This window comes from Neopelma chrysocephalum, unplaced genomic scaffold (assembly GCF_003984885.1).
Source record: "Neopelma chrysocephalum unplaced genomic scaffold, ASM398488v2 Primary Assembly neopelma1_80b, whole genome shotgun sequence".
Lineage (NCBI taxonomy): Eukaryota > Metazoa > Chordata > Aves > Passeriformes > Pipridae > Neopelma > Neopelma chrysocephalum.
In genome coordinates, this window is record NW_020897742.1 from 5,568,801 (window position 1) to 5,592,494 (window position 23,694).

The 23,694-nt window shown below is 36.7% G+C and overlaps 1 protein-coding gene across 8 annotated transcripts in view; it reads left to right on the forward strand.

Annotated features, from left to right (window-relative positions):
- The window catches only part of ROCK2 (Rho associated coiled-coil containing protein kinase 2), a 108,636-nt gene that overhangs the window by 73,998 nt on the left and 10,944 nt on the right, over nucleotides 1-23,694 (forward strand). For 2 of the 8 annotated variants that reach the window (XM_027690251.1, XM_027690253.1), the window contains 22 exons: nucleotides 3,160-3,239; nucleotides 3,589-3,637; nucleotides 4,372-4,507; nucleotides 4,638-4,729; nucleotides 4,979-5,225; nucleotides 5,544-5,650; nucleotides 6,275-6,434; nucleotides 7,108-7,268; nucleotides 7,680-7,864; nucleotides 9,041-9,110; nucleotides 10,459-10,562; nucleotides 10,693-10,879; nucleotides 11,104-11,197; nucleotides 11,307-11,401; nucleotides 12,056-12,235; nucleotides 12,467-12,635; nucleotides 15,611-15,681; nucleotides 16,655-16,743; nucleotides 17,500-17,578; nucleotides 17,781-18,042; nucleotides 18,622-18,835; nucleotides 22,945-23,051. In XM_027690251.1, coding sequence (XP_027546052.1) covers nucleotides 3,160-3,239; nucleotides 3,589-3,637; nucleotides 4,372-4,507; nucleotides 4,638-4,729; nucleotides 4,979-5,225; nucleotides 5,544-5,650; nucleotides 6,275-6,434; nucleotides 7,108-7,268; nucleotides 7,680-7,864; nucleotides 9,041-9,110; nucleotides 10,459-10,562; nucleotides 10,693-10,879; nucleotides 11,104-11,197; nucleotides 11,307-11,401; nucleotides 12,056-12,235; nucleotides 12,467-12,635; nucleotides 15,611-15,681; nucleotides 16,655-16,743; nucleotides 17,500-17,578; nucleotides 17,781-18,042; nucleotides 18,622-18,835; nucleotides 22,945-23,038 — 2,925 coding nt within the window. In that variant the 3' untranslated portion in view covers nucleotides 23,039-23,051. Of the gene's footprint in view, nucleotides 1-2,793; nucleotides 2,860-3,159; nucleotides 3,240-3,588; nucleotides 3,638-4,371; nucleotides 4,508-4,637; nucleotides 4,730-4,978; nucleotides 5,226-5,543; nucleotides 5,651-6,274; nucleotides 6,435-7,107; nucleotides 7,269-7,679; nucleotides 7,865-9,040; nucleotides 9,111-10,458; nucleotides 10,563-10,692; nucleotides 10,880-11,103; nucleotides 11,198-11,306; nucleotides 11,402-12,055; nucleotides 12,287-12,373; nucleotides 12,435-12,466; nucleotides 12,636-12,995; nucleotides 13,277-15,610; nucleotides 15,682-16,654; nucleotides 16,744-17,499; nucleotides 17,579-17,780; nucleotides 18,043-18,621; nucleotides 18,836-22,944; nucleotides 23,052-23,694 lie in introns of those variants that run through there. The other 6 variants (XM_027690256.1, XM_027690257.1, XM_027690250.1 and 3 more) reach the window with 5 other exon arrangements.

Consider the following 23,694-nt stretch of genomic DNA (forward strand, 5'->3'; position numbering starts at 1 on the left):
CAATGTGTAAAGCTCTGTTTGCTACAGACAGCATCGCTCTTGGGGAGATTCCACACTTGCCTGAGCGATTCATGACTGATTTATTCAGAGTTTGGAAAAATAAATTGTCACCTGCAGTGATAAAGGAATATTTAAATCATACTCCAGTTGGAGTGTATGGAACATGTTTATCCAGCTTTTGAAGATTAACAATTGAATTTAAATATACATATCACAGGAAAATGTTATAGAATTTTCATGTACTTATTTCATTATGTTACTTAAACATTTGTATTATTCAAGTGTAGATAGTATATTGTTAACATTTCTTAAAACTTACAGTTCCTTTTCAAAGTTTAAAAAATAAATAAAGGAAATGCATTATGTATTGATCAGCTAAATTTAAATGCAAATGTTTATTACACTCCACTTCCTTCCTGTCACTGCTGAATAGATGAATAGTTTTAGAGTTTCCCTTTTAAACAGATATGGTACTGCTGTTCAAAATACATATTGTCACATTCGTGATATTTGCTTTATGTTGTGATAGTAAATGCAGATGGTAACATTTTGCATTTGACTTCTGACAACTTTTTTAATTGTATTTTCTCAAGTGATGAATCTCCAGTTTTGATGTCTTTTTCAGTGTTCCTGTTCTGGGAATCCTCTAATTGTAACAATTGTAAAGTGTTTTAGAAAACTACATTTTTACATTTCGTGTATGAAGAAGGGAGGAAAATAAATGCATTTGAAAGCCTGAAGTCATGAGATGAATCCAAAATTTATTATTTATAATTTATTTCATGAATATTTGGGTACTGGACTGATATTTTTTTAAAAATATTTTAATAAGCAAAACTAAAGTAAGGATAATAAAAAGTGTTTTTATAAATACATTAATAGCAAAAGGAGGGGCAAAGAAAACCTACATTCTTTATTGGCCATGGGGGAGAACATAGTTACCAAGGATGCAGTAAAGGCTGAGGTACTTAACACCTTTTTCGCCTCACTTCTCAACAATAAGACAGGTTATCCTTAGGACAGCTGGCCTCCTGAGCAGGTAGACAGGAACAAGGAGCCAAATAGTCCCCAGTAATCCAGGAGGAAGCAGTTAGTGACCTGCTGAGCCACTTGGATCCTCACAAGTCTATGGGACCAGATGGGATCCATCCTAGGTTGATGAGGGAGCTGGTGGAAGAGCTTGCCAAACTGCTCTCCATCATTTATCAACAGTCCTGGCTCACTGGGGAAGTTCCAGAAAACTGGAAGTTGGCCAGTGTGACGCCCATCCATAAGAAGGGCCAGAAGGAGGATCTGGGAAACTGCAGGCCTGTCAGCTTGGGATCGGTGCCCAGCAAGGTTATGGAACAATCATCTTGAGTGTGATCACACAGGACCTACAGGATGGCCGAGGGATCAGACCCAGCCAGCACGGGTTTAGGAGGGGCAGGTCCTACCTGACCAACCTGATCTCCTTTTTATGACCAGGTGATCTGCCTGGTGGATGAGGGGAAGGCTGTGCATGTAGTCTACCTGGACTTCAGCAAAGCCTTTGACACCATCTCCCACAGCATACTCCTGAAAAAGCTGGCAGCCCACGGCTTGGACAGGGGCACTCTCTGCTGGGTTAAGAATTGTCTGGAGGGCTGGGCCCAGAGAGTGGTGGTGAACGGTGCTGCATCCAGGTCGTGTCTGGTCACTAGTGATGTCCCCTAGGGATCAGTGTTGGGCCCAGTTCTATTTAATATCTTTATTGATGATCTGGATGAGGGGATCGAGTCTACCATTAGCAAATTTGCAGATGACACCAAGTTGGAGAGGAGGGTCGATCTGCTGGAGAGTAGAAGGGCTCTGCAGAGGGACCTGGACAGGCTGGATAGAAGGGCTGAATCCAATGATATGGGGTTCAACAAGTGCCAAGTGCCAGGTCCTGCACTTTGGCCACAACAACCCCCTGCAGCACTACAGGCTGGGCACAGAGTGGCTGGAGAGCAGCCAGGCAGAAAGGGACCTGGTGGGGTGTTGGTTGACAGTGGTTGAACATGAGCCAGCAGTGTGCCCAGGTGGCCGAGAAGGCCAATGGCATCCTGACCTGTATTAGGAACAGTGTGGCCAACAGGACCAGGGAAGTGATTCTTCTCTTGTACTTGGCGCTAGGCCTGTGTCCAGTTCTGGGCCTCTCATTTCAGGAAGGACATTGAGGTGCTGGAGCATGTCCAGAGAAGAGCAACAAGGCTGGTGAAGGGTCTGGAACACAGGTCCTATGAGGAGAGGCTGAGGGAGCTGGGGTCATTCAGACTGGAGAAAAGGAGGCTCAGGGGAGACCTCATCACTCTCTACAACTCCCTGAAAGGAGATTGTAGACAGTTGGGGATTGGCCTCTTCTCCCAGGCAACCAGAAATAGGACAAGAGGATACAATCTTAAGCTGTTCCAGGGGAGGTTTAGGTTAGACATTAGGAGGAGTTTTTTCACAGAAGGAGTGAGTGGGCATTGGAATGGGCTGCCCAGGAGGTGGTGGAGTCACTGTCCCTGGAGGTGTTTAGGAAAGACTGGATATGGCAATTAGTGCCATGGTCTAGTTGACATGGTGGTGTTAGGTCATAGGTTGGACTCAGTGATCTCAGAGGTCTCTTCCAACACATTTGATTCTGAGAAAACAAAGCATTTCCAAACCTGAAAAGTGTTCATTAGATTCCAAATGAGTAAGACTAAGAAATTCTTCTTCAGGTAAGGTCACTGAACATGTTTAGTCATCTGAATATTGTCCAACTTGGTCATGTGCCCCCCCTTCTTATTTTTTCATTTCATTTAGAAAAGGCTATCCCAAAAAATCTGCTGCAGTGGACAGTCTCTGGCTACAGAGAACAGCAAAGGGCCGGTAACAATATTCTTTCCCCGTATAAATTTTATGACTCATAATCTGTGGCACATAATTCTGTGATGGTTTGATTTAATGCAGCATGCAGCAAATTTTGTTGCTATGGATCTGTATCTTTAAAATCATCTGAATTAATGCCTTGTAAAGATGTAACCTTTTAGTGATGGTTTTAAAATAATATAGTGGAAGATTGAATTAATTTTCCTTGCTTTCCCTTATTTTGTTATTTAATTGAATTACATTTGTTTTATGTGGTAACATTTTTATATGTGGGCCATACTTTTTTGATATTTTACACAGTTTCAGAAAAAACTAAGCAAGCTAGAAGAACAGCTCAGTAATGAATTGCAAGCCAAAGATGAACTAGAACAGAAGTACAGGTGAGACTGTTTTGACATGTTTGGTATGTTTATAGAGTAGTTTTATTAGACCTTCTGGTTGTGGATACTTAAAAGCATTTTAATTTACTTTGGGGATTCCCAACCCTGTGAGCAGATCTCACTGTAACTTGCTGGCCTGTTCTTGCTGCTCCTGTGACTACTGGGGTGGTTTTGTTGAGGTTTTTTGCCTTACCTCTCCAAGAATCTCTCTGTTATTTGAGTGATTTCACCTGTCCCTGAGGTTTCATGTTACTGCTGAAAATAGAATATCTAATTAATGAGACACATCCAAGCACTCTAATTTCTGTATTATCAGCAAGGTTTAAAAGTATTTTTCAAATTTGTTCAGGTCTACAAGTACTCGTTTAGAGAAGATACTGAAAGAGCTCGATGAAGAGGTAAGTCCACAGATATTTCTGACTGGAATTAGAACTTTAACATTTGTGTGTGGCTTTTTCCTTCGGTAACAGCAAATTACTTTTGAGTAACTATGTATTTATAGCAAGTCACACCAGTTGATTTCTTAGTATTCACAAGCATGAAATTCTTGTCACTGCTAAAATATTTTCATTATGATTTCTGTACTATAAAGACACATTTCTTCGATAACTTGTTTTTTACTGTGTTTTTAAGCTGGAGAACAGCATGATATAAATATCCCCTATAGATTTTAAAAATCGAAGGTGTGAGAGTAGTGTTTCTACAGGAGGAAGGCCATGCTTTGCATTGTTCAGTGTTAGTAAAAGGACCCTATTTCTTGCCCAGCTTTGCACCTTAGTGCTTCTACAAACTTGGATGTGGATGTGTACAACTTAATGTATTGCTCATCCAGGTGCATGTCAAGGCCTTACATTACACATGTGTTTCTGTGCTCCCAGAGTGACTGCTTAGGCAGGTCTACCAGGTTTGTCAAATCCAAATGATCAAACAGTATTTAAATAGCAGAGCTCCTGGCCATAGTCATCCTGGGCCAGATTTGACCACGTGTTCTGATACGCTGTGTTTGCAGCAGGCAAATAAACTGGCTTTCTCCATTACAGGCTAAACTGAGTGTGTGAGCTGTGTTTTTATCATATAAGAATACCACTCTTGTGCATGTAATTAGTGGTGTATTTTTTTTAAATATATCCAGATAACTTCAAGGAAGAATGTAGAGTCTGCAGTCAGGCAGTTAGAGAGAGAGAAGGCTCTTCTTCAGCATAAGAATACAGAATACCAGAGAAAAGCAGAACATGAAGCAGATAAGAAACGCAATTTGGAAAATGAGGGTATGTTGAACCATGCTTGAAGGGTTCCATTTTGATGTGGGTTTTTAAAAGTTAAAATAAATGAATTATAGTCTCAATTGAAGTGTAATCACGACAGTGATTAACAATGTTGAATTGTTTTTTTTTATAGTTAACAGTTTGAAAGACCAGCTTGAAGATTTAAAAAAGAGGAATCAGAACTCTCAAATATCTAATGAGAAAATCAATCAACTACAAAGACAGGTATGCCAACTTTATATATGTATATTTTAAAATAATAACTGTTTGAAATACAGATTTTGGGATTAGTGGAGGGATTTGAAATCTCTAGTTGAGTTTTTAAAGATTTTTTTTGTCATGTTTTGGTGTTCAAAAGTAATCTTAAAGTATATTCCTTTTTAGTTCTTTAATCCCTAAAACCTAGTATGCTGTAGTAGAAATAGTAGTTTTTATATTTCAGTTGTTTCTGAAGTTTGTATTTATCAATCTTAGTTGGATGAAGCCAATTCTTTGCTGCGGTCAGAGTCTGATACTGCAGCCAGGTTAAGGAAGAACCAGACAGAAAGCACAAAGCAAATCCAGCAGCTGGAAACTAATAATAGAGAACTACAAGATAAGAACTGCCTGCTAGAGAATGCGAAACTCAAACTGGAGAAGGAGTATCTCAATCTTCAGTCAGCTCTAGAATCAGAAAGGAGAGATCGAAGTCATGGATCAGAGATTATCAGTGATTTACAAGGTATTCCTGCAAATGTTCTGATGTTAAGATTGCTTCTTGTTTCCAAAATAAAAATAGGTTTGGGTGGTGTTATCTGAGCTTCAGACTGACTAGATAAGTGTGCTGTCCTCTAAAATGTTATGCAATTTTGAACATATGTTTAAGAGAAAACATGTGATAACATTTATAAAACACTATTGATAACTTTTAAAATCACCCCAATTCTTAATAGTTGGAATTAGAAGCTGTAACATTTGAAAAATGTTATCTCTAAATAGATAAAGTACAGTCTTGTTTTCACACACTGCCCAGTCTCATTGATGTTTTGGTTATTTTTAGGTCGAATATCTAGCCTTGAAGAAGAAGTGAAAAACGGAAAGAGTGCGTTAGCCAAACTGGAAATGGAGAAAAGACAATTGCAGGAAAAGCTCACAGATTTAGAAAAGGTAACAGCACTTCTAAGTGAACATTGGTGTTACATTCTTACAGAATTTTTGAATTTGTACTTTTATTATTTGAGATGTTGAGTAAACCTTGTTTTCAGCATTTATTATTTTTTTAAATTGTTTTTGCAATTTGAAAAGTGTGTGGGGGGAAAGACATCAATTCCCATATGATCATTAGACATACTTCTGAAGTATGTAATAATGTACTCTGGTGTGTAGCTTAACAGTGCAGTAGTAACATTTCATTTCATGTGTTGTTTTTTTTTAGACTCTCCTTATTGCCAGAAATAAAAGAGCTTCTGCTAATATTGAACAAATTCATCATTGAAACAAAAGTCTTGAAAAATTTCTTCAGTAAACCTAATCTTTGAGCCTATTACATGACATTGTTGTTAAGGCAGTAATTTTGTAATTGTTTGCCCCTGAGGATATTGTTGTACATTTTAGAGCACTTTGCCATCCACAAAGAAACATTTTAGAAATAAGTTCTCAGTTAGCTCTTTAGTCTGAGCTCTCTCTTCTATTCTTTGCATCTTTCTAAGCAGCATGTTATTGTCATCCAAAATTTTGCCTCTAACCTGATGTATTTTATGTTTTATTTCAATATTATTTTTTCTCTAACAGGAAAAGAGCAACATGGAAATAGATATGACATATAAATTTAAAGTTATGCAGCAGAACCTTGAACAAGAAGAAGCTGAACATAAAGCCACAAAAGCACGATTAGCAGACAAAAACAAGATCTATGAATCTATAGAGGAAGCAAAATCTGAAGCCATGAAAGGTAGGTATTTGACACAGTTGGACTTAGGAGCAAATTATACAAAGTAGATAATATAAGCTTTTACTGTGCATATTCTGGTGCATCTCAAGACAACTGAAATATCTTGAAGAGAGGGAAAGTTACCAAAAAATTCCAGAAGATGGCTCTTACTTTTCAATTAAATGGCTTATGTTTATTGTAGCTAATTAAAAAGCTACCTATAGAGTCTCTCCTTTCAGTTGCAGAGCATTCTCAAAAATTTTGAGCATGCAGATCTTCAAAAGAAGCAAAAATGACTCAGTAATAATGACTGAGTCACTTGGCATATCAGATTCCACAACAGCTTCAGCTCTTTAATTGGTTTTATATTATCATAGTCAGTGCAACAATTCAGTAGATTTAGATGGTTTATTTTTAAAATTCCATCCTTTTTGTTCATCTCAAAGGTGTTGCAGGTAAACTGGAAGTTATCTAGAAACTCAAAAGTAGGAAATAACTCTGTCAGGAATGCTTGCAAAAGCATCCTCTGGGCATGATTTTACTATGAAAATTTTAATTAATCACTTTTCAGCAGTCTTCCTCTTCAGTTTTAAAAGGAGAAACATGTGGCTTTTTGTTAAACATCGTCCTCCCTTCGGTCTCCAAAATATGCTGGTTTACACTGACTGATGTCTTAAATTTTTTTACTTCACAGAAATGGAGAAGAAACTTTTGGAAGAGAGAGCTTTAAAGCAAAAAGTAGAAAATCGGTTGTTGGAAGCTGAAAAGCAGCGCTCCATGTTGGACTGTGATCTCAAACAATCACAACAGAAAATCAATGAGCTCCTTATGCAAAAGGATATACTAAATGAAGATGTAAGGAACACTGACAAAAAGCATCTTGAGTCAAACCTCATTTTCAATGTTCTAATACTTTTCCTGTTATAGCTATATTTAGTAATGTTTGTAATTTAAGATGGCAGCAAAGTTTTCCTTCTCTGTCTTTGGAGCTTTAAAAAGTCTACTTCGTGGAGTCTAGTGTCATTTTTTAGAAATATTTCAGCATTACTCATCTTAAAAAGTTTTTCATTCTGGCATTTAAAATTCTGTGAGATTGACGTGGAAAAACTAGCTAATTTAATGCCTTTATTCAGGAAGCAGCTTCGATTTACCAAAAGATGTGAGTACATGTTGTACAGAAATGTAGAGGAAGCCAATAACAGACTGTTTAAATGTTGCTTTCCTGTGTAGGTCTGTAAAATTAACAGGAGTTTGTGTCTTTTTCAGGTAAAAAACTTGACATTAAAAATAGAGCAAGAAACACAAAAGCGCTGTCTCACTCAAAATGACCTCAAGATGCAAACGCAGCAGGTCAACACCTTGAAAATGTCAGAGAAGCAGTTAAAACAGGAGAATAACCATCTTCAGGAAATCAAATTAAGTCTGGAAAAACAAAACAATGAACTCCGCAAGTATGCAAGTTGCTCTATATTTTTAGTCATGTTACTGATTTGTAATATTTTTGTGACAAAAGTTGGGGGCAATATTAATTGAAAAAATTTGCTGCAAAGAATATGCTATTCTACAGTGCAAAACTTTAAGGTTCTTTAAAATAATTTACAGTGACTGGTTGAGACTTGCCCTAGTGATTCAGCACTGTATGGATTTGTATTCAAAGGTGTTTGTTATCCTGAAAACTTTAAAAAACTCAGCATAAACATGAGTCTGAGGACTTAAGAGAAACACTTATTTAACTGAAAGTCTAGATACTTTCTCTTTAATGATATAGGACTTCAGTGAAGAGGAAAGTTACTGGAATTATTAGTCTAGGAGAGCTTATTAGAGTTGGAAATGAATACTGCTACAGAGCTGGAAAGCATAACCATTGGAAATATCTAATACTACAGATGTTTAAACACATCTGTTGGACCTTCATTTAGGAGTTGTGTTACATCCCAGCAGTTCTTCAAGGTCTTACAAGTAGTATTTGTACCTGATAATAAGTAAGTAAATAGTATTTTTTTTACATAAAGAACTTTCTTTTGAATGAAAAGACAAGTTTAGCACACATATCAGATGAATCTCAGCTCCTTTATGACTTCTGATGGTTTATCTTCTGGTGCTTTGCCTTTTCTGTCAGCAAGATGCAATTAGTCACATAGAAGGTGACCACAATGTGAAACACTGGCAGAAGTCTTTTCTGCTACATTTCTTTTGTTATGGGACTGACTGTTGTTTTAATAACAGATGAATTCAAGAAATTATCCGTGTCAAGGAATACAGACATGTTTTCACAGACTCTGCTCTTGCAAACGAGACCCAAAACAACCAGTCAGATCAGAGATGTTTTACATGGAAATAAGATTCTGTTGGTGGCTGTTTACTTTATTGGTGTCTCTTACTGGTTAAACTGTGTGACACTGTTGTAGTTAGCACGTTAACAATATTAAACTGACATGTTATTAGTGCAGTGGGCTCAGCTATACAAGTGAAAAATTTATCTGGAACCCAGAGGAAGCTTCAGGTTTAATTGCTGACCATACTTTGGTCAGGAAATCACTGAAGATCTCAAGAGTGTGAATGCCGTCTTTTTTAATTTACTGGTTTGGAATGTCTTCATATCTTTAAAGCATGTTATTTCTTTCTAGGGAACGTCAAGATGCAGATGGACAAATGAAAGAGCTTCAAGACCAACTCGAAGCTGAACAGTATTTCTCGGTATGTTTTGTGCTGCTTTATTTTTATACTAATCTGTTTACTGAGTAAATGTTATCTTTTCTTCTTCCTCCTTAGCCATGAGCTGTTTCACATCTCTAACCCAAAGCTACTTGTTTCTCTCGTGCCTGTCTTCAGTGTTGTCTGCAGCCTTGATCTTGATCACTGAGCATATAAAAGAGCTCCGGTTAAAAAATGTCCCAGCTTTGTAAGGGAGTTCAGAGGGAGGGAGGAGGCAAGCAGCCCCCTTTTCCACAGTGTGAATAATTTTCTGCGTGTTTCCAGCCTTTTGCATTCAGCATCTCTTCCATGCTGCATGGTAGAGAAGAGTTGTATTCTCACATGGTGTGACAAAACATGACATTAAGGCTTGGAAGGAAATTTTTGCATTACAGCCAAACTTGGTAGAGGTCTGTTAGGAGTTTTTGATTGATTGTGGTAACCTACAATAAAATAAATAGATATTGTACTTAAAAATCATTACTAGCTTGTGGAGGTTAATTTTTATTAACAGTGCACAGCCAGTTGCACTGCAGGAGATACCAAAAGACTTGTTTCAGAATTAAAGGAAACTAAAAATTTCATTGTGGTATTCAGGTCAGTGAGGAGAACGACCATCTAAAGTTTTAGTAGATGAAAACATTGCACACATTAAAGGAGAGAAAGGGAGAATTGAGGTCAGTTGACTGTTGTAGATGGGCCAGAGAGAGACAATCTGTCTTGAAATCTCTGCAGTAAGTCCACTTACAGCTGTCTGTCACTTGACCTGTATTCAGTCATTTGAGTGGACAGAGCAATATAATGTTTCTTTCATTTTTTTAGAGCTCTAGATTTGTATCAATTTCATGAAATTTTGAATTTCAAATTATTTTCTAATCTATTTTTCCCTTCCTCCTGTATTTCTTTTTGTTCTTTAACTGTCACATGGCTTTCATGGATTTGTATGATTAGAATCTAAACAGCCCGCACCTAATTACATCAGGCAAAGATTTAAAATAGTAGAGAAAAATCAATTCATTTTCCTTGCTTCTGATACTTCCAATTTTCTATCAAATAGTGATTTTCACATTTAGAGTATCTTTAACAGTATGTTTACAAACATAGAAAATGTATATCATACATCTACCCATTCACAAATATACAAGTTAAAAAAAGAACAACAAAAAGTAAAATAACCAAAACACATTTGTGAATGATGACATTTGTATAAGTTTAGAGAAGGCATTGCATAGTTACACTCTAATTAGAGTGTGTGATTAAAGAATTGCATACAATGTCATCTTGTATAATTTTTGTGGACTTTCAAGAATATAGAAAATCACATAATTTTCTTGCTAACTTTTAATTCTAGACTTTGTATAAGACACAAGTTCGAGAACTTAAAGAAGAATGTGAGGAAAAGACCAAAATTTGTAAAGAAATGCAGCAAAAGATACAAGAGTTACAGGATGAGAGGTAGGTTTTGCTAGTTGTACTACTAATACATAAAATATTAAGATGGCTATTTGTTGTTTTCTTCCCTGCCCTTGCCCCCACCCCTACATTACCCAATTTAAAGTTAAAAATATATATCAATAATTTGCAGAGATTCCTTGGCTGCTCAGCTAGAGATTACTTTAACAAAAGCAGATTCAGAACAACTTGCCCGTTCCATTGCTGAAGAGCAGTACTCTGATTTGGAAAAAGAGAAGATTATGAAAGAGCTGGAGATTAAAGAGATGATGGCAAGGCATAAACAGGAACTTACTGAGAAAGATGCCACCATAGCCTCGGTGAGTTTTATGATTTGTAATTTTGGTAGAGGTTGTAGAGCTTGAGTTTTGTTTGCAGTTTGAGTTATCCATTGTTATTTAGCATACTCAGAGATATACAAGAGATATATCTAACATTTTTAAAATATTTATTTTTTATGATTGAAATTCAAAAATCTTGTCATGTTTCTTCATGCATCTTTCTGACTATTCATTCTTCTGTGCCCCTACCCCTCTTTTTCTAGTTGGAGGAAGCAAATAGGACACTAACCAGTGATGTGGCTAATCTTGCTAATGAGAAAGAAGAACTAAACAATAAACTGAAGGAAGTACAAGAACGTATGTATTCTGTGAACCAAATGTACTTTAATTTGAAACCAGTTTTATTCTTTAGTAGTTTTCTTTTGTAATGAGTTTTCATAGAATTTTTTCAATTACCTTGCTACAGAAATTACAAAACTAAAAGAAGAAGAAGCAAATATAGGAAATATTAAAGCACAATTTGAGAAACAGTTGTTGACTGAAAGAACATTAAAAACCCAGGTAAGCAAATGTGTTTAAATGAATGGAGAGATAGTGTTCATGAATCAAATAATTTATAATAGAAAACTTTCCACGGTAAACTATTTCTGTGTACCATTAACGCTTTATTTGTTTTTGCCCTGAAAAAAAAGTACTGATTTTCTTCTTTCTTCTACTAAGTAGACTTTCATTGTAGTGAAACTGGATCCTTGTGATTCATCATAGAGGAAATTCTAATCCAGATGCATTCCACCAGCAAAAGTCTTCATTTCTCTCAAGTTATTTGATATTTTGCTGGTTTCAGTCTTGATTCCTCTATAAGTTCTATAAAGAAGTATATTTCTGATTTTAATCCAGATTGGTTTTTAGAACAAGTGGCATTTTAATGCAAATATATATTTTGGGTCTAACTAGTGAAAATGGAGGGGATTATTTAAATGAGATGAGTGGAAGTGTTCACAGCTAATGCTTTCTTAAAGTAAAAGTGGCATCATTACCTTCTTTTCAGTTATGAGTAATACATGGAATTAAAGCAAGTTTATATTACTGGATTACAGAGGTGTTAGTTTACAGTTAGAAGTGCCTGGTTGTAGACAGAAGACTTTATTTCTTCACAACATAACTCTGTGTATTTATTAGTGTGGTTTTTGTCTCTTTTTTCTTTCCCATGGAAAGGCTGTGAATAAATTGGCTGAGATCATGAATCGGAAGGGTCCAGTCAAACGTGGATCTGACACTGATGTACGGCGGAAGGAAAAGGAAAATAGGAAGCTGCATATGGAACTGAAATCTGAACGAGAAAAGTTAACCCAAATGATGATCAAATATCAGAAAGAAATAAATGAAATGCAGGCAGTAAGATCCTTTTACAAATATAAACATTGCAGCATTTTCTGTAGTATTGTAGTATTGATACAGACTTTAAGGTAGTGTATCCCATCTCTATTCCTGAATTTCCCACAAACAAAAGAAATATGCAGAATATATATTGAGATTGGCTACAAATTCTACATGATTTTCTACTTACATTTTATCTGAGTAACCAAATATTGGGATAATAGGAAATCTTGTAATTTATCCCTACAGCAAATTGCAGAAGAGAGTCAGATCCGGATTGAACTGCAGATGACTCTGGACAGCAAGGACAGTGACATTGAACAGCTTCGTTCCCAGCTGCAGTCCCTGCACATCGGGCTGGACAACAGCAGCATTGGCAGTGGGCCTGGAGATGCTGAGGCAGATGATGGATTCCCTGGTATGTTAATCTTAATAATATTTCTGCATTAACTGGGTTTATATCAATGTTTTACCATGGAAGCTGATGATCTGATGATTCTGTGACTTTTCATCTTCATCTATTTTATACCATCTTATCAATCCTTTGATAGGGATCACTGTCCACCTACTAACTAAATCTGTCTGTAATCATACTTCATCTTGAAATTTATTTTTAAAAATTCTATTGCACACCATTAGAGCTAAATATTTTTTTCACTTGTGATGGTTCCTTTGCAGTTACTGTGTTTATGTGATGAAATATAAAACTAATACTCTCTTCATAGAGATTCTGTTTTGACTTCTTTTCTACTTTTCCTCCTTTATGCTTTATGTTTAGTCCGTATCACTCAATCCCACACTATGGAATCCATGTCCTTTACCTATCAGCACTCTTCCACCTCTGTCAGTATTGCCACTAAGCCTTCCAGTTCTCGCATGCTTCTTGATTCTGATTCTGACTCAGAGGAAGAACCTTTGTCTTGTTCCCACAGTCCTACAGAAGTTGATAGCACAGGTGACATGCCTGAGAAGTGTGGCTTTGTTCTTACTGTGTCCTTTTTTCTAACTGTGTCCTTTAGAACTAACACTCTAAATGCATTATGAAAACAAAGAAACATAAATCTGGCAGTTAACACACTAAACTGACAGTAAATATTGCCATCAAAGACACGAGAAAGTTTGCATAAACAAATAAATGGCCTGTTTTCTCTAAACGTTTGCAAATACTTGCTGCCATGTCTTAAACCGCCATTTTTATTAAAGCATTGAATAAATGAGCCTTATGGCCTTGTTTTCAAGGTAGCCTCTCTCCAGTGTCTGCAGCTATGTGTATGGCTCTAAGGTACTGGATACCAAAAAGTCGAATTTTTGTGTTAAAGTGAAGTATGGAAACATCTGACTCCTCACATTTGTCATCTTCTTGTAGAAATTCAATCTTCTGAGTATTACATTGTTTTGCCTTAATTTGAATCTTATATATGATTCTCTTGTGGTAAGGCAAGCAAGATTTGTTAATTTTCCCAGATACATAAAGTATATAATGAATGATAAGACTCCAGTAAAACAGAGCTCTGTTCTACTAATTCTATGTTCATTTTATACGACTGCACCTACACTCTTTCGAACAAAGCTTCTATTTACTGTTAAATGTCATAGGTAGGTTTTTTAGTTGCATTCAAATTCCTGTATGTCACTTGAGGTTCCTTTAAAGTGTGAATACCTTTCCACTGAAGGCAAAACTTCTTTTAGGATATCGACATAAAAGAAAAGTTATGTACATACATAATTTTTTTCTTGTTAGCTGCTGTCGTGGTTTGTGCATGGATTTGTTTTGTTCTAAAGTAGAAATCATATCTAAGCTAGGACTTCTTGCTGACATAATTACAACAGGTTTGAGGTATGATCGTTGTGTTTTGTTGTTTCTTTCCCTCCTATTGCTTTATAAGCATGTACTGTGAAAATTTTTGAATATTCTGTCCTTTCTCTGATCTGTAATCATTGAAGAATTATAATCAGAAACTCATTTTGTCCAATTTCGTGCAATGGTATTAGAGATTACAGAGAAAAATAGGAAAAACATTATATTTTAGGAAATAAGAAAAACATGCATACTTTTTGACCTACACATGATTCCTGGATGTGGGGTAGGATTTTTTTTCATCAGCATTATGCTTGCTACACTTTGTATCAGGTGTAGTTGAAAGGAACAACATAAGTGGCAGGTATGAGGCAAAATACATTTTATAGAACTGCATCATGTACTCAGTACATACATTAAAATGGGTTATCAACAGCAATGCTGGTAGAGCAATAAATGTTGAAGACTGTGTATCTGAATACATAACCTTGCTTCAAGTCTCTCTAGGCACAATAACAATTCTATGAATATCTAATAACTATTTGTTATGCTATGTTAAACAGGGGCAGGAACCTGCAAATGCCCTCTGGTGAGAAAGAAAATAACATTTGCAATTTTGGAGCATGTTTTTGCTCCTTCCATGGTTTTGTGTTTGTTAATGCTTAAGGCTTCATTATTTTTGACTTGGAGATTCCTCAGCAGCAGTACAGGTTATCTGCTAGGGTAGAAAACCCTTTGGAAAAATATTATTCCAATTGAGTAATTGCTCCTAATAAAACAGAGGGGAAAGAAGTGCTTGTGTTAAGTGCAGCTATAAAAATAGGGTCAAAGGCTATGTGATCCTGTGTATCACCCACCACTGAGAAAGTGTGATCCTGGTGAGCTTTTGGTTGTGTCAGTACTATAGTTACTACTGTAAATGTGTGTGTCAAGCAACAGCTGAGCACTTAATACTGTTGATAAATCAAATCTGACTAATGTGGCAGTGTAATATAAAATATTGCAAGTGTGTGAAAGGGCAGTTGAATTCAGGCAAGGCCTAAGGATTAACTAAAAATTACTTATTTTGGATTAGAAAGCCTAGGAGATACAGGCAGAATTAGAGAAAAGAAAAATTTTCAGACCAAAAAGTATGAATTAGAATACTAAACTGACATTTTCCCCGACATGGGTTATTTGTGGTGGTAATTTGCCTTTTTTTGTCTTGAACTGGATGTTTTGTGGTCGGTACTAATACCTTTAGATGCTGTTGTAAAAGGTAAAGGTTGATAGACATAAGGCTTTTATGACTTGAAAAAATTACTAAGGGGAATGTGTGTGCTACAATTGCAAGTTTGCTCTTTCCCTTCCTCCTCGTGCTTACTACTTTTTGGTGATTGCATTGCTGGTTACTGGCTGTATTCATTAAAGATTATTTAATGTATTCCTGAACATTTACTGGGCTAAACTTTGCAAGACCTTGTACTGTTAAATAGGTCTTATGTTTGCTCTGTTGCTTTATTATTGATCTTCAATAACTATTTTAAAATGCACAGTAGTCTCAAAAATGATGTTTTGTGAATATTTATGTTCTTTAATATATATATCTATTTCAGAATCAAGATTGGAAGGCTGGCTATCACTGCCTGTTAGAAATAACACTAAAAAATTTGGATGGGTTAAAAAGGTAAGAAAACCAGATTTCTGGTCTTGTTTCATGCATAGTCTGGATTTTAATCTGAATGCAGATTTTCAACACTTCAATTTTTATTTGATATGTGTTCTCTCATTACTTAAATGTATAAAATATGTTAGCTGGGATAGCTACCTCTGAGGGGAGCAGCTTAGGACAATTTTAATATGTTAAGACATTTCTTTGTCCAGCCAGAGGTGAGAACAATCATTCTTGGTCTTCCTGATGTTTATACATGGCAGCTGTAAGCATTCCCAACAGTATTTCATAGCTGAAATTCAGCAGAGTTTGGAAGCCTTTGACAATTTCTTTATTTAGGAGATAAAACTAGCAACTACTTATCTGCCTTGTGCAGCCTTCACTTGTTTACTGCTTCTCAGTAACGTCTTTGATGGGTCTTTGTCCAAAACGTAACATACACATTTTCATACCAGTTTGCTTACTGCTCAGTCATACTGTTAATTCTAGCCAAAATCCTAGAAATAGGGCATCTTCTAGGTAATTAGGTTTTTAATGAATATTGCTGGCTGTTCTGGTAAGTATAATAGTGATCTTTTTAGGTATGATCCCTATTAGTTGTGACCTGCACACAGTCATCATAAGATGACACTGACTCTACCAGTTCAAGTAAAAATTAAATCAATAAAATAGAAAGGAAAAACTTTTATCTTACTTTCTTCCAGACTTTAGATTTGTCTCTTCACAGATACTTAAATCTGTTTAGGTATCAATTAGTCTGATAACATATATTGATTTATCCAGTAATCAGGATTTCGTTTGTTGTGCAGTGAATTTCTTGGCAAATCACGGACTTAGCATACAGTACTGTTATTGTTTATTTAGGTACCATTTAATAAAATAATAGAAAAATATCAATGCAACATCTGTGGTAATTGCTGTAACATCTCTGACCTCTGTGATGAGCTGGATTAAAACGTATATTTTATCATTTTCTGTCTCCTAACAGTATGTAATTGTAAGCAGTAAGAAGATCCTGTTCTATGACAGCGAACAAGATAAAGAACAATCTAATCCCTATATGGTATTGGATATAGAGTAAGTACTGCCATGTGTGATTCCTTCTTCTGATTTGCAGGTGAATTTTGTTGAAATGATTGTGACCAAAGGCCTTTTGAGGTCCAGTCTGGGATCACAATGTCACATGGGCCATTTTTTTTTTTTTTAATTTGAACTACAGAGCTGGGCCCTTAGGGTACCCACTGTGGGAAAGAGTTGGGTTTGCTGTAGGCACTGGTGCAGCAGCAGCAGCATGGTGCTCAAACTGATCCAGGGAACTCCACTGAGCCTGATGTAACTGAACTGCTCCCACGAGCTCAGCTAGACCTTCCTCACATGCACATGGGAGCAAAACATGATTAGAGAACTGTAGCAGAGAGGCTATAATTTTCAGTGTTCTATATTTTCTCTTACATGTCCTTACAGGTGGGTTGTATAGTTAATTAATTTTCTTAATAAATGCAGTATGTGTGTATTCAGAGGTTGGAGCGCAGGGAGAGGATTATGTTAGAAAGCTGCCAGCAATCATTAAAGTCACATGATGGTGGTTTTATTTATCAGTGCTGCTATTTTTTTTTGCAAATATAGCTGGATTCTTGTGAGTTCTTTTTATTTAGGGTTTTGGGAGTTCATGTGCAGGGTTGAAAGATAGGACTGGATCAAGTGATGAGAAATTTGTACTGACAAATCTTTAATGGCTCTAAGTCTTAATGTGTATGCTAACTTAATCTGTCAACTTAAATTTATTATTTTGGTAACATTCATTTTTGTCCTTATTGAAATAATTTCCTATAGCAAACTCTTCCATGTCCGACCAGTCACTCAGACTGATGTGTACAGAGCAGATTCCAAGGAGATTCCAAGGATATTCCAGGTATCCGTTAATAAATTAATGTTTCTAGTGTAACAGACATGGTATTTCACACATTGTCAAAAATATTGTCTAATGAAATATTTACTAAAAAATTATTGAAAAATCACTTCTGTTGTAATTCTTCAATCTTTCTACTTAGATAATTACTCTGAATTTACATTTGCCATCTAGGAGTACTGAGATTATTTTGCTTTGATTCTAGATTCTATATGCTAATGAAGGAGAGAGCAAAAAGGAACAGGAATTTCCTGTGGAGCCCATGGGAGAGAAGTCAAATTACATTTGTCACAAAGGACATGAGTTTATACCTACTCTTTACCACTTTCCAACCAATTGTGAAGCTTGTATGAAGCCACTGTGGCATATGTTTAAACCTCCTCCTGCTCTGGAATGTCGCCGCTGCCACATCAAATGTCACAAAGATCACATGGATAAAAAAGAAGAGATTATAGCGCCTTGCAAAGGTAAATAGCAAGTATTTGAATATGCATATGGTGCTGGAGTCACAAAGCATTCTGATAGGTCAGAGGATTCTAGTAATGGTCTGACACCAACTAAACGTAAGCAGGTCAGTTTTTCTTTTATTAATATGTAACCATCAACACCTTTCCGAGGGTGTCTCTGCGAGGGTCACTCACTGCTGTGAGTTAATGGCATGTGACCATGATACCTCTGTACCTGTTGTGTTGGCAGCCTCATGCAGTAAAGCAGGGTGCTTGTAAGGCTGCTCACACTGTGTTGTGCTCTTTGTGTTAGTGGGTGTTACGGAAGAGATGACATTTGGTGAAGGTTACGCATTGTGACTCAATGTTATATAATTTTTTGGGCTCAGGCACCCACTCTTCCATAGTACTAAATTGTACTCTCTAAATATAAGGAGGAAGTACTGCCAGCAGCCAGGAAACTTAATTTGGCAAAATCTGGTTCATTTTCTTTTGATTTCACTGTGTTGACTCTGAGAGTACCATAATCTGACAACTAATGTTGGGACGTGTTTAGAATAATAACAGTATTCATTTTTATTTTAAAAATTATTATTACAGTGTACTATGATATTTCTACGGCAAAGAATCTACTACTGTTAGCTAATTCCACGGAAGAACAGCAAAAATGGGTGAGCCGACTGGTGAAAAAAATACCCAAGAAGCCTCCAGCACCAGACCCCTTTGCTCGATCTTCTCCCAGAACTTCCATGAAGGTACAGCCAAACCAGTCCATCAGACGACCAAGTCGACAGCTTCCTCCAAACAAACCAAGGTGACACAAGGGCTGCTATTTAAGTTATTGCTTTAAACGTTTTACTACAATCAATGTCATATAAGTTAATAAGAATAATTGACCACAAATGTTGTTGGCTAGTGACGTGTGATCTAGCATATAATCTTCTGTAAACCTCAGTTAAGTTACAAAAAGGTCCACTAGAAGATCCACCATGTTTGTTCCCTTGTTCGAAGGACCTTACATTACGTGTTAGTTAACTCTACCATATTGATAATATATCCTATGGCTCTTACCTGTAACAGGCAGAACTTGTACTGTCATCTGTGGCCTAATACTTCCTGTGAACTGATAGGGAAAATGGTGTTTAACCAGGCAGAGTCAGTGAGAAGGGGTGTGAAGATTTAAAAAAAAAAAAAAAGTTTAAAAATTTTCAATGTGACCACTACAGTACCTGATTTGAAGTTGAGCAATGATGTTAGGTGTTTGTGGTTCTGATGAACCTTGGAGAGAATTAGGTGCCTTCAAAAAGCAGACTAGAAGGCCTTACGTGTCACAGAAAAAACTACCTGTACTTCATTTCTTATTGCTCAGTTCTGAGGCATGTGTTTAAATTCCTGCCCTGCTCTAAAGTTAGACAGTTGATTGGGGATCTGTATGTTTATGTGTCTTTCATCTGACCAAATGTATTTATTTCCGTGTCTGACTCCATTTAGGAAGAGTTTTGTCAGGGTTCTTGTCCTAGTGTACAAAAGGAGCACGCAGCTGATATGGCGAATCTCACTTCTGTGTCTCTGCCCACACGGGTTCCACAGTGTGGAGCCTGTTGCTGTAGTGGCAGGCACCTGTCTGAGCATCACTTGTACTTTTTGAAAGAGAGCAGGAAGATGGGAGGCAGAGGGTCACTCTTTGGTCAAGTCATTTACCCAAAGGGTGAGAGAATTTGGTTTCAATTCCTTATTCAGCCTAGAAGAACTCATGCTCATGTCTCATGATTCCTAAAAGTGATAGCATTCTGCAAGTAGCATTTATGTGATTGCACAGTACAGGGTTTCTGGTTTTCTTCCAGTGTACCTTTTTCATGACCTGCAGCACTAGCTAATATTGTGCTTCTATCAGTCCCCAGTTGCTGGCAGCCTGTGAAAAGATGGGCCTGACTTGTTTTGTTTGTTACAGTATTCCAGCAGCAATGGACAGTTCAGCAAAGGCTTAACATTTTTCTCCAGAAAGGTAATTTGGCAGTGGCTAGACAGGATTGCTGTCCTTGTGTCTGTGACCAGACTGGCACCAGTGTCTCAGCTGGCTGGGTGAGAACAGGGTTGGTTGAGTTGCCAGAGTTACAAGGGGGAATGCAGGGAAGTGCTTGCTGTGATGCTGCTGTTACTCCAAAACATCCTTATGCTGCGAAGAGTTACATCTTAAACAAATATTGGTATTTTAATGGGTGGAAATGCATAGTGAAAGGACTTGAAGAAACTTAATTTTACTTCCCTCCTAACTTTCATGCATTTTTGGTGATTTAATTTACATATTTAAAAGAGTCAGACCTCATAATTTGGATTTTAAATGAATAGATTTTTTTTTATTATAATCATGAAGGAAAAAGGGTTTTAATCACTTTTTAGGGACCCATTATTGAAGAGTTTCTTTGTGCAAAACTAATGAAAATATCAATGATAGGATTGAAGCACAAATCAAGGAAACATTCATGACAACTTGGAGGACAAGCAGAATGCTTTTCTTCTGTATGGTGTTTACAGTCTAATTTAGTAGCATTATTCTGTTTCTTACTGTTAATATGTAAAGGTGTATTATAAATTCTGATTCTTTTTCAATAGCTATTCTTAGATGTTCTGAAAATAATTTTTCTCCTTCGAACATCCTTTTTTCAATCTTCATGACCTTTTCTACAAAATGGTATAATAACACAGTATTTACTCTACCATTCTATACTGGTGGAAAAAGGGGGAGGATGAATATTTTTGTATGTAAACCATTTTACTTTTTCGGTTAAAGTTTCCAAGTTAGCTTTGCAAATGTACCTAACAGATGAAAAGTGTAGCTCTCTGAGGTCATGTCACCTACCACCTTACTAATGCAGGTCTGTCAAAACAGTGGAAATTTGTGTGGATTTAAACACCTTTAATTAAGAAACCACATACTCATAAATTACTGTAATGGCTATGGCCAATTTATATCTGACTGGTGCTTCTATGAGGCTTTTGTGGAAGGGCTTACCATATGGAATAATTAATTTTCCTTTATGAACTTTATTAAGAATGAAGATGGGGACAAGCAGTGGGTCCTGGCAGCAGGGCAGGCTCTGGGACTGCACCAAAAGGAGCACAGCCAGATGATTAAAGGAAAAGGTTATCCACCTCTGTTCACTCCATAGTCTGCAGCAAGGTAGTGCCTCTGTGTCTGAGCCCTGAAATTCCAGCTAGACATTGACACAGCGGGGAAGGACCAAGCAGAGGCCACCAGGATGGTCAGAGCAGATGCTTGAGGAAGCTGGGCTTGTTCAGCCCAGATGAAGGACATCTCCAGGGACTGTCATAGCAGCCTGGCGTGGCCTGTAGGGAGGGTATCCAAGAGACAGAGCCAGGCTCTGCAGTGCTGCATGGTGGGAGGGTGAGAAACAAGGGGCTCACTTGAACCAAGAGACTTTCCAGCTGGATAGAAGGAAAAGCCAATGCAGGGAGGCAGGCTGGTGAGGTTGGACAGGCTCCATCCCTGGAGGCTTCCAAGACCTGACAGGACAAGGCCTTGAGCATCCTGGGCTGGCCTTGTAGCTGCTTTGAGCAGGAGATTGGGCTAGAAACTTCACGAGCTTCCTTCCAAGCTGCATGGTCCTAAAAACGCTGTCCCTCCTAGGAATATCACACAGTGATTGTTTCTCTAAGGTTTTCATGGCTGTTGTTCTTTGTGATGATTTAAGAAAGGGCAAACCAGATTTTCCTACAGACCATATAATTTCTGTTTAGCTGTCTGTTCAATCGTGTCAAAAGAATAATTTCATATTGAAAAAAAATCAACTTTAATATATTTTAATTCCTAATTAATTCTTTAAGTTTTATAGCTGTAGTTTATATAACAAATTAATATTGAGCCTTTTCAGGGCTCTATCACATTTAAAGGTTTAAATAGTTTAAAACTTTAAAACCTGAAAATGCAAATCCTCCTGAAACCCATTTTGTTTAGAGCACGTGATTAACTATATTAAACAGTGTAGTCTGTTTACACTGATGCTCTGTTAGAGTAAGGTTTCTATGTCTGCCTCCTATGCTCGGCATATAATCCTGATTAAAAGTCCTTTGAGCTCACTGAAGAGGTGACTAGACTGGGTTTCATTTCTTGTAGCTATAGCAGTTGAGAAGTTACTACTTAAGATATTTATCTAAGATGCTTCAATAACTACAGAAAGAGATGAATGCTTCTAGACAATGATTCACTCCATCCCAAAACAAATGTCTTAAATAAGTAAAATGACTCATTTGCTGACAGAGTTTGCCTTGCTTGCTTTCTTTGTTCTATAGTGACCATAGAAGGAGCACAGACAGCAAGGCCCAGAGAACAAGTTGATATATCCTCTTTTTTGGCATTGCTTAGATTTAAGCCATGAGCTACAGAATAGCTGTGTAGTGTAATCACGCTGTATTTGGGATACAGTAAAATAATGTTGTATTTTGTATGTTTAGAGGAAGGTTTCTTATTCATTGTTCTGTTCAGCAATCAAAATTACTTGATTTTTTTGGAAAAATTGTTAGCTTTGCATTATTGTCTGGAAAGGGATAAAAGGAGAGCATAAAACCACCTGAGTCAACAAGAACAGCAGCAAAACAGAAAGCAGCTAATTTTATAAAATGTACTTGTTGGTTTTTCCTACTGAAATGTTTTTGGGGAAAAAAATCAATATGGTAAGTGTTTTATATTGAATTAAATGATTTTTGAGATGAATTTTCAATGAGTACAATATTCCTAGCTTACGTGAACACTAACTGAATCTTGATATTCTGTGATAGACAAAGGAACAAACCCATCTACCTAAAATAGTCTTTTAGTTAAAAAGGTTTAATGATAACAAAAGGAATTTAGAAGACTTTCATAGAAGTGTGACACTTATTAAACATCAAACCCTCCTGTTGCAGATTACTTGATCTGGCATTTAAGGACTGGGATTGGTCATTTGATGATGTTGATGATATTGATGGTGATGATGATGACGATGTTTTTGATTTCTGAAGAAGTATAAGGGGTAAATCAAAATAGAGAGGAATGGATTTGTTTGCCTTTGAATACAGCATGCTATGTTGGATTTTGTTTCTCAAAGCGGAGAAAATACAAGATCTCATTTTAATATTTTAAACAGTGAAAATGAGATTCTGTTCATGATGGTGAACTTTTAGAGGAGTCATTTTCATTTGAACAAGTTGTTGCCTTTGTCAGTGTTTTCATTTTTCTAATTTTAGATCTTTTTTTCCCAAATTCATGTCTGCCTGCCTGAAAAAAAACCTTGCTGTTGTCAGAGTCGTTGCTCATCTATAATGCTAGTACTTCTAACCTCAGCAGAGAGTATTTGAAGGATAAAAGGAAGATAGTAGCAGTTGGATGTTTAGCTGAAATAGACTTAGCATTTACAAATACTTTTCATTTTTAAACTTTTAATATAAACTGACTGATCTATGGCTAGCAGACATGAAATCACTGGAGTTCTGCATTTTGCTTTTCTACCTGTGTTCTGAAGTGAATTTGACTTGGCTTTCTTTTGCAGTGCTGTGCTTTCTGGGTACCTAACCATGCATTTGAAAATTATGTAAACAAACGGGCTTTGCAGCTTCTGTGATGTGGTTTCCTTGACTGCTTTAGGAAAGATCCGGCCATTGCAATGATTTAATTTG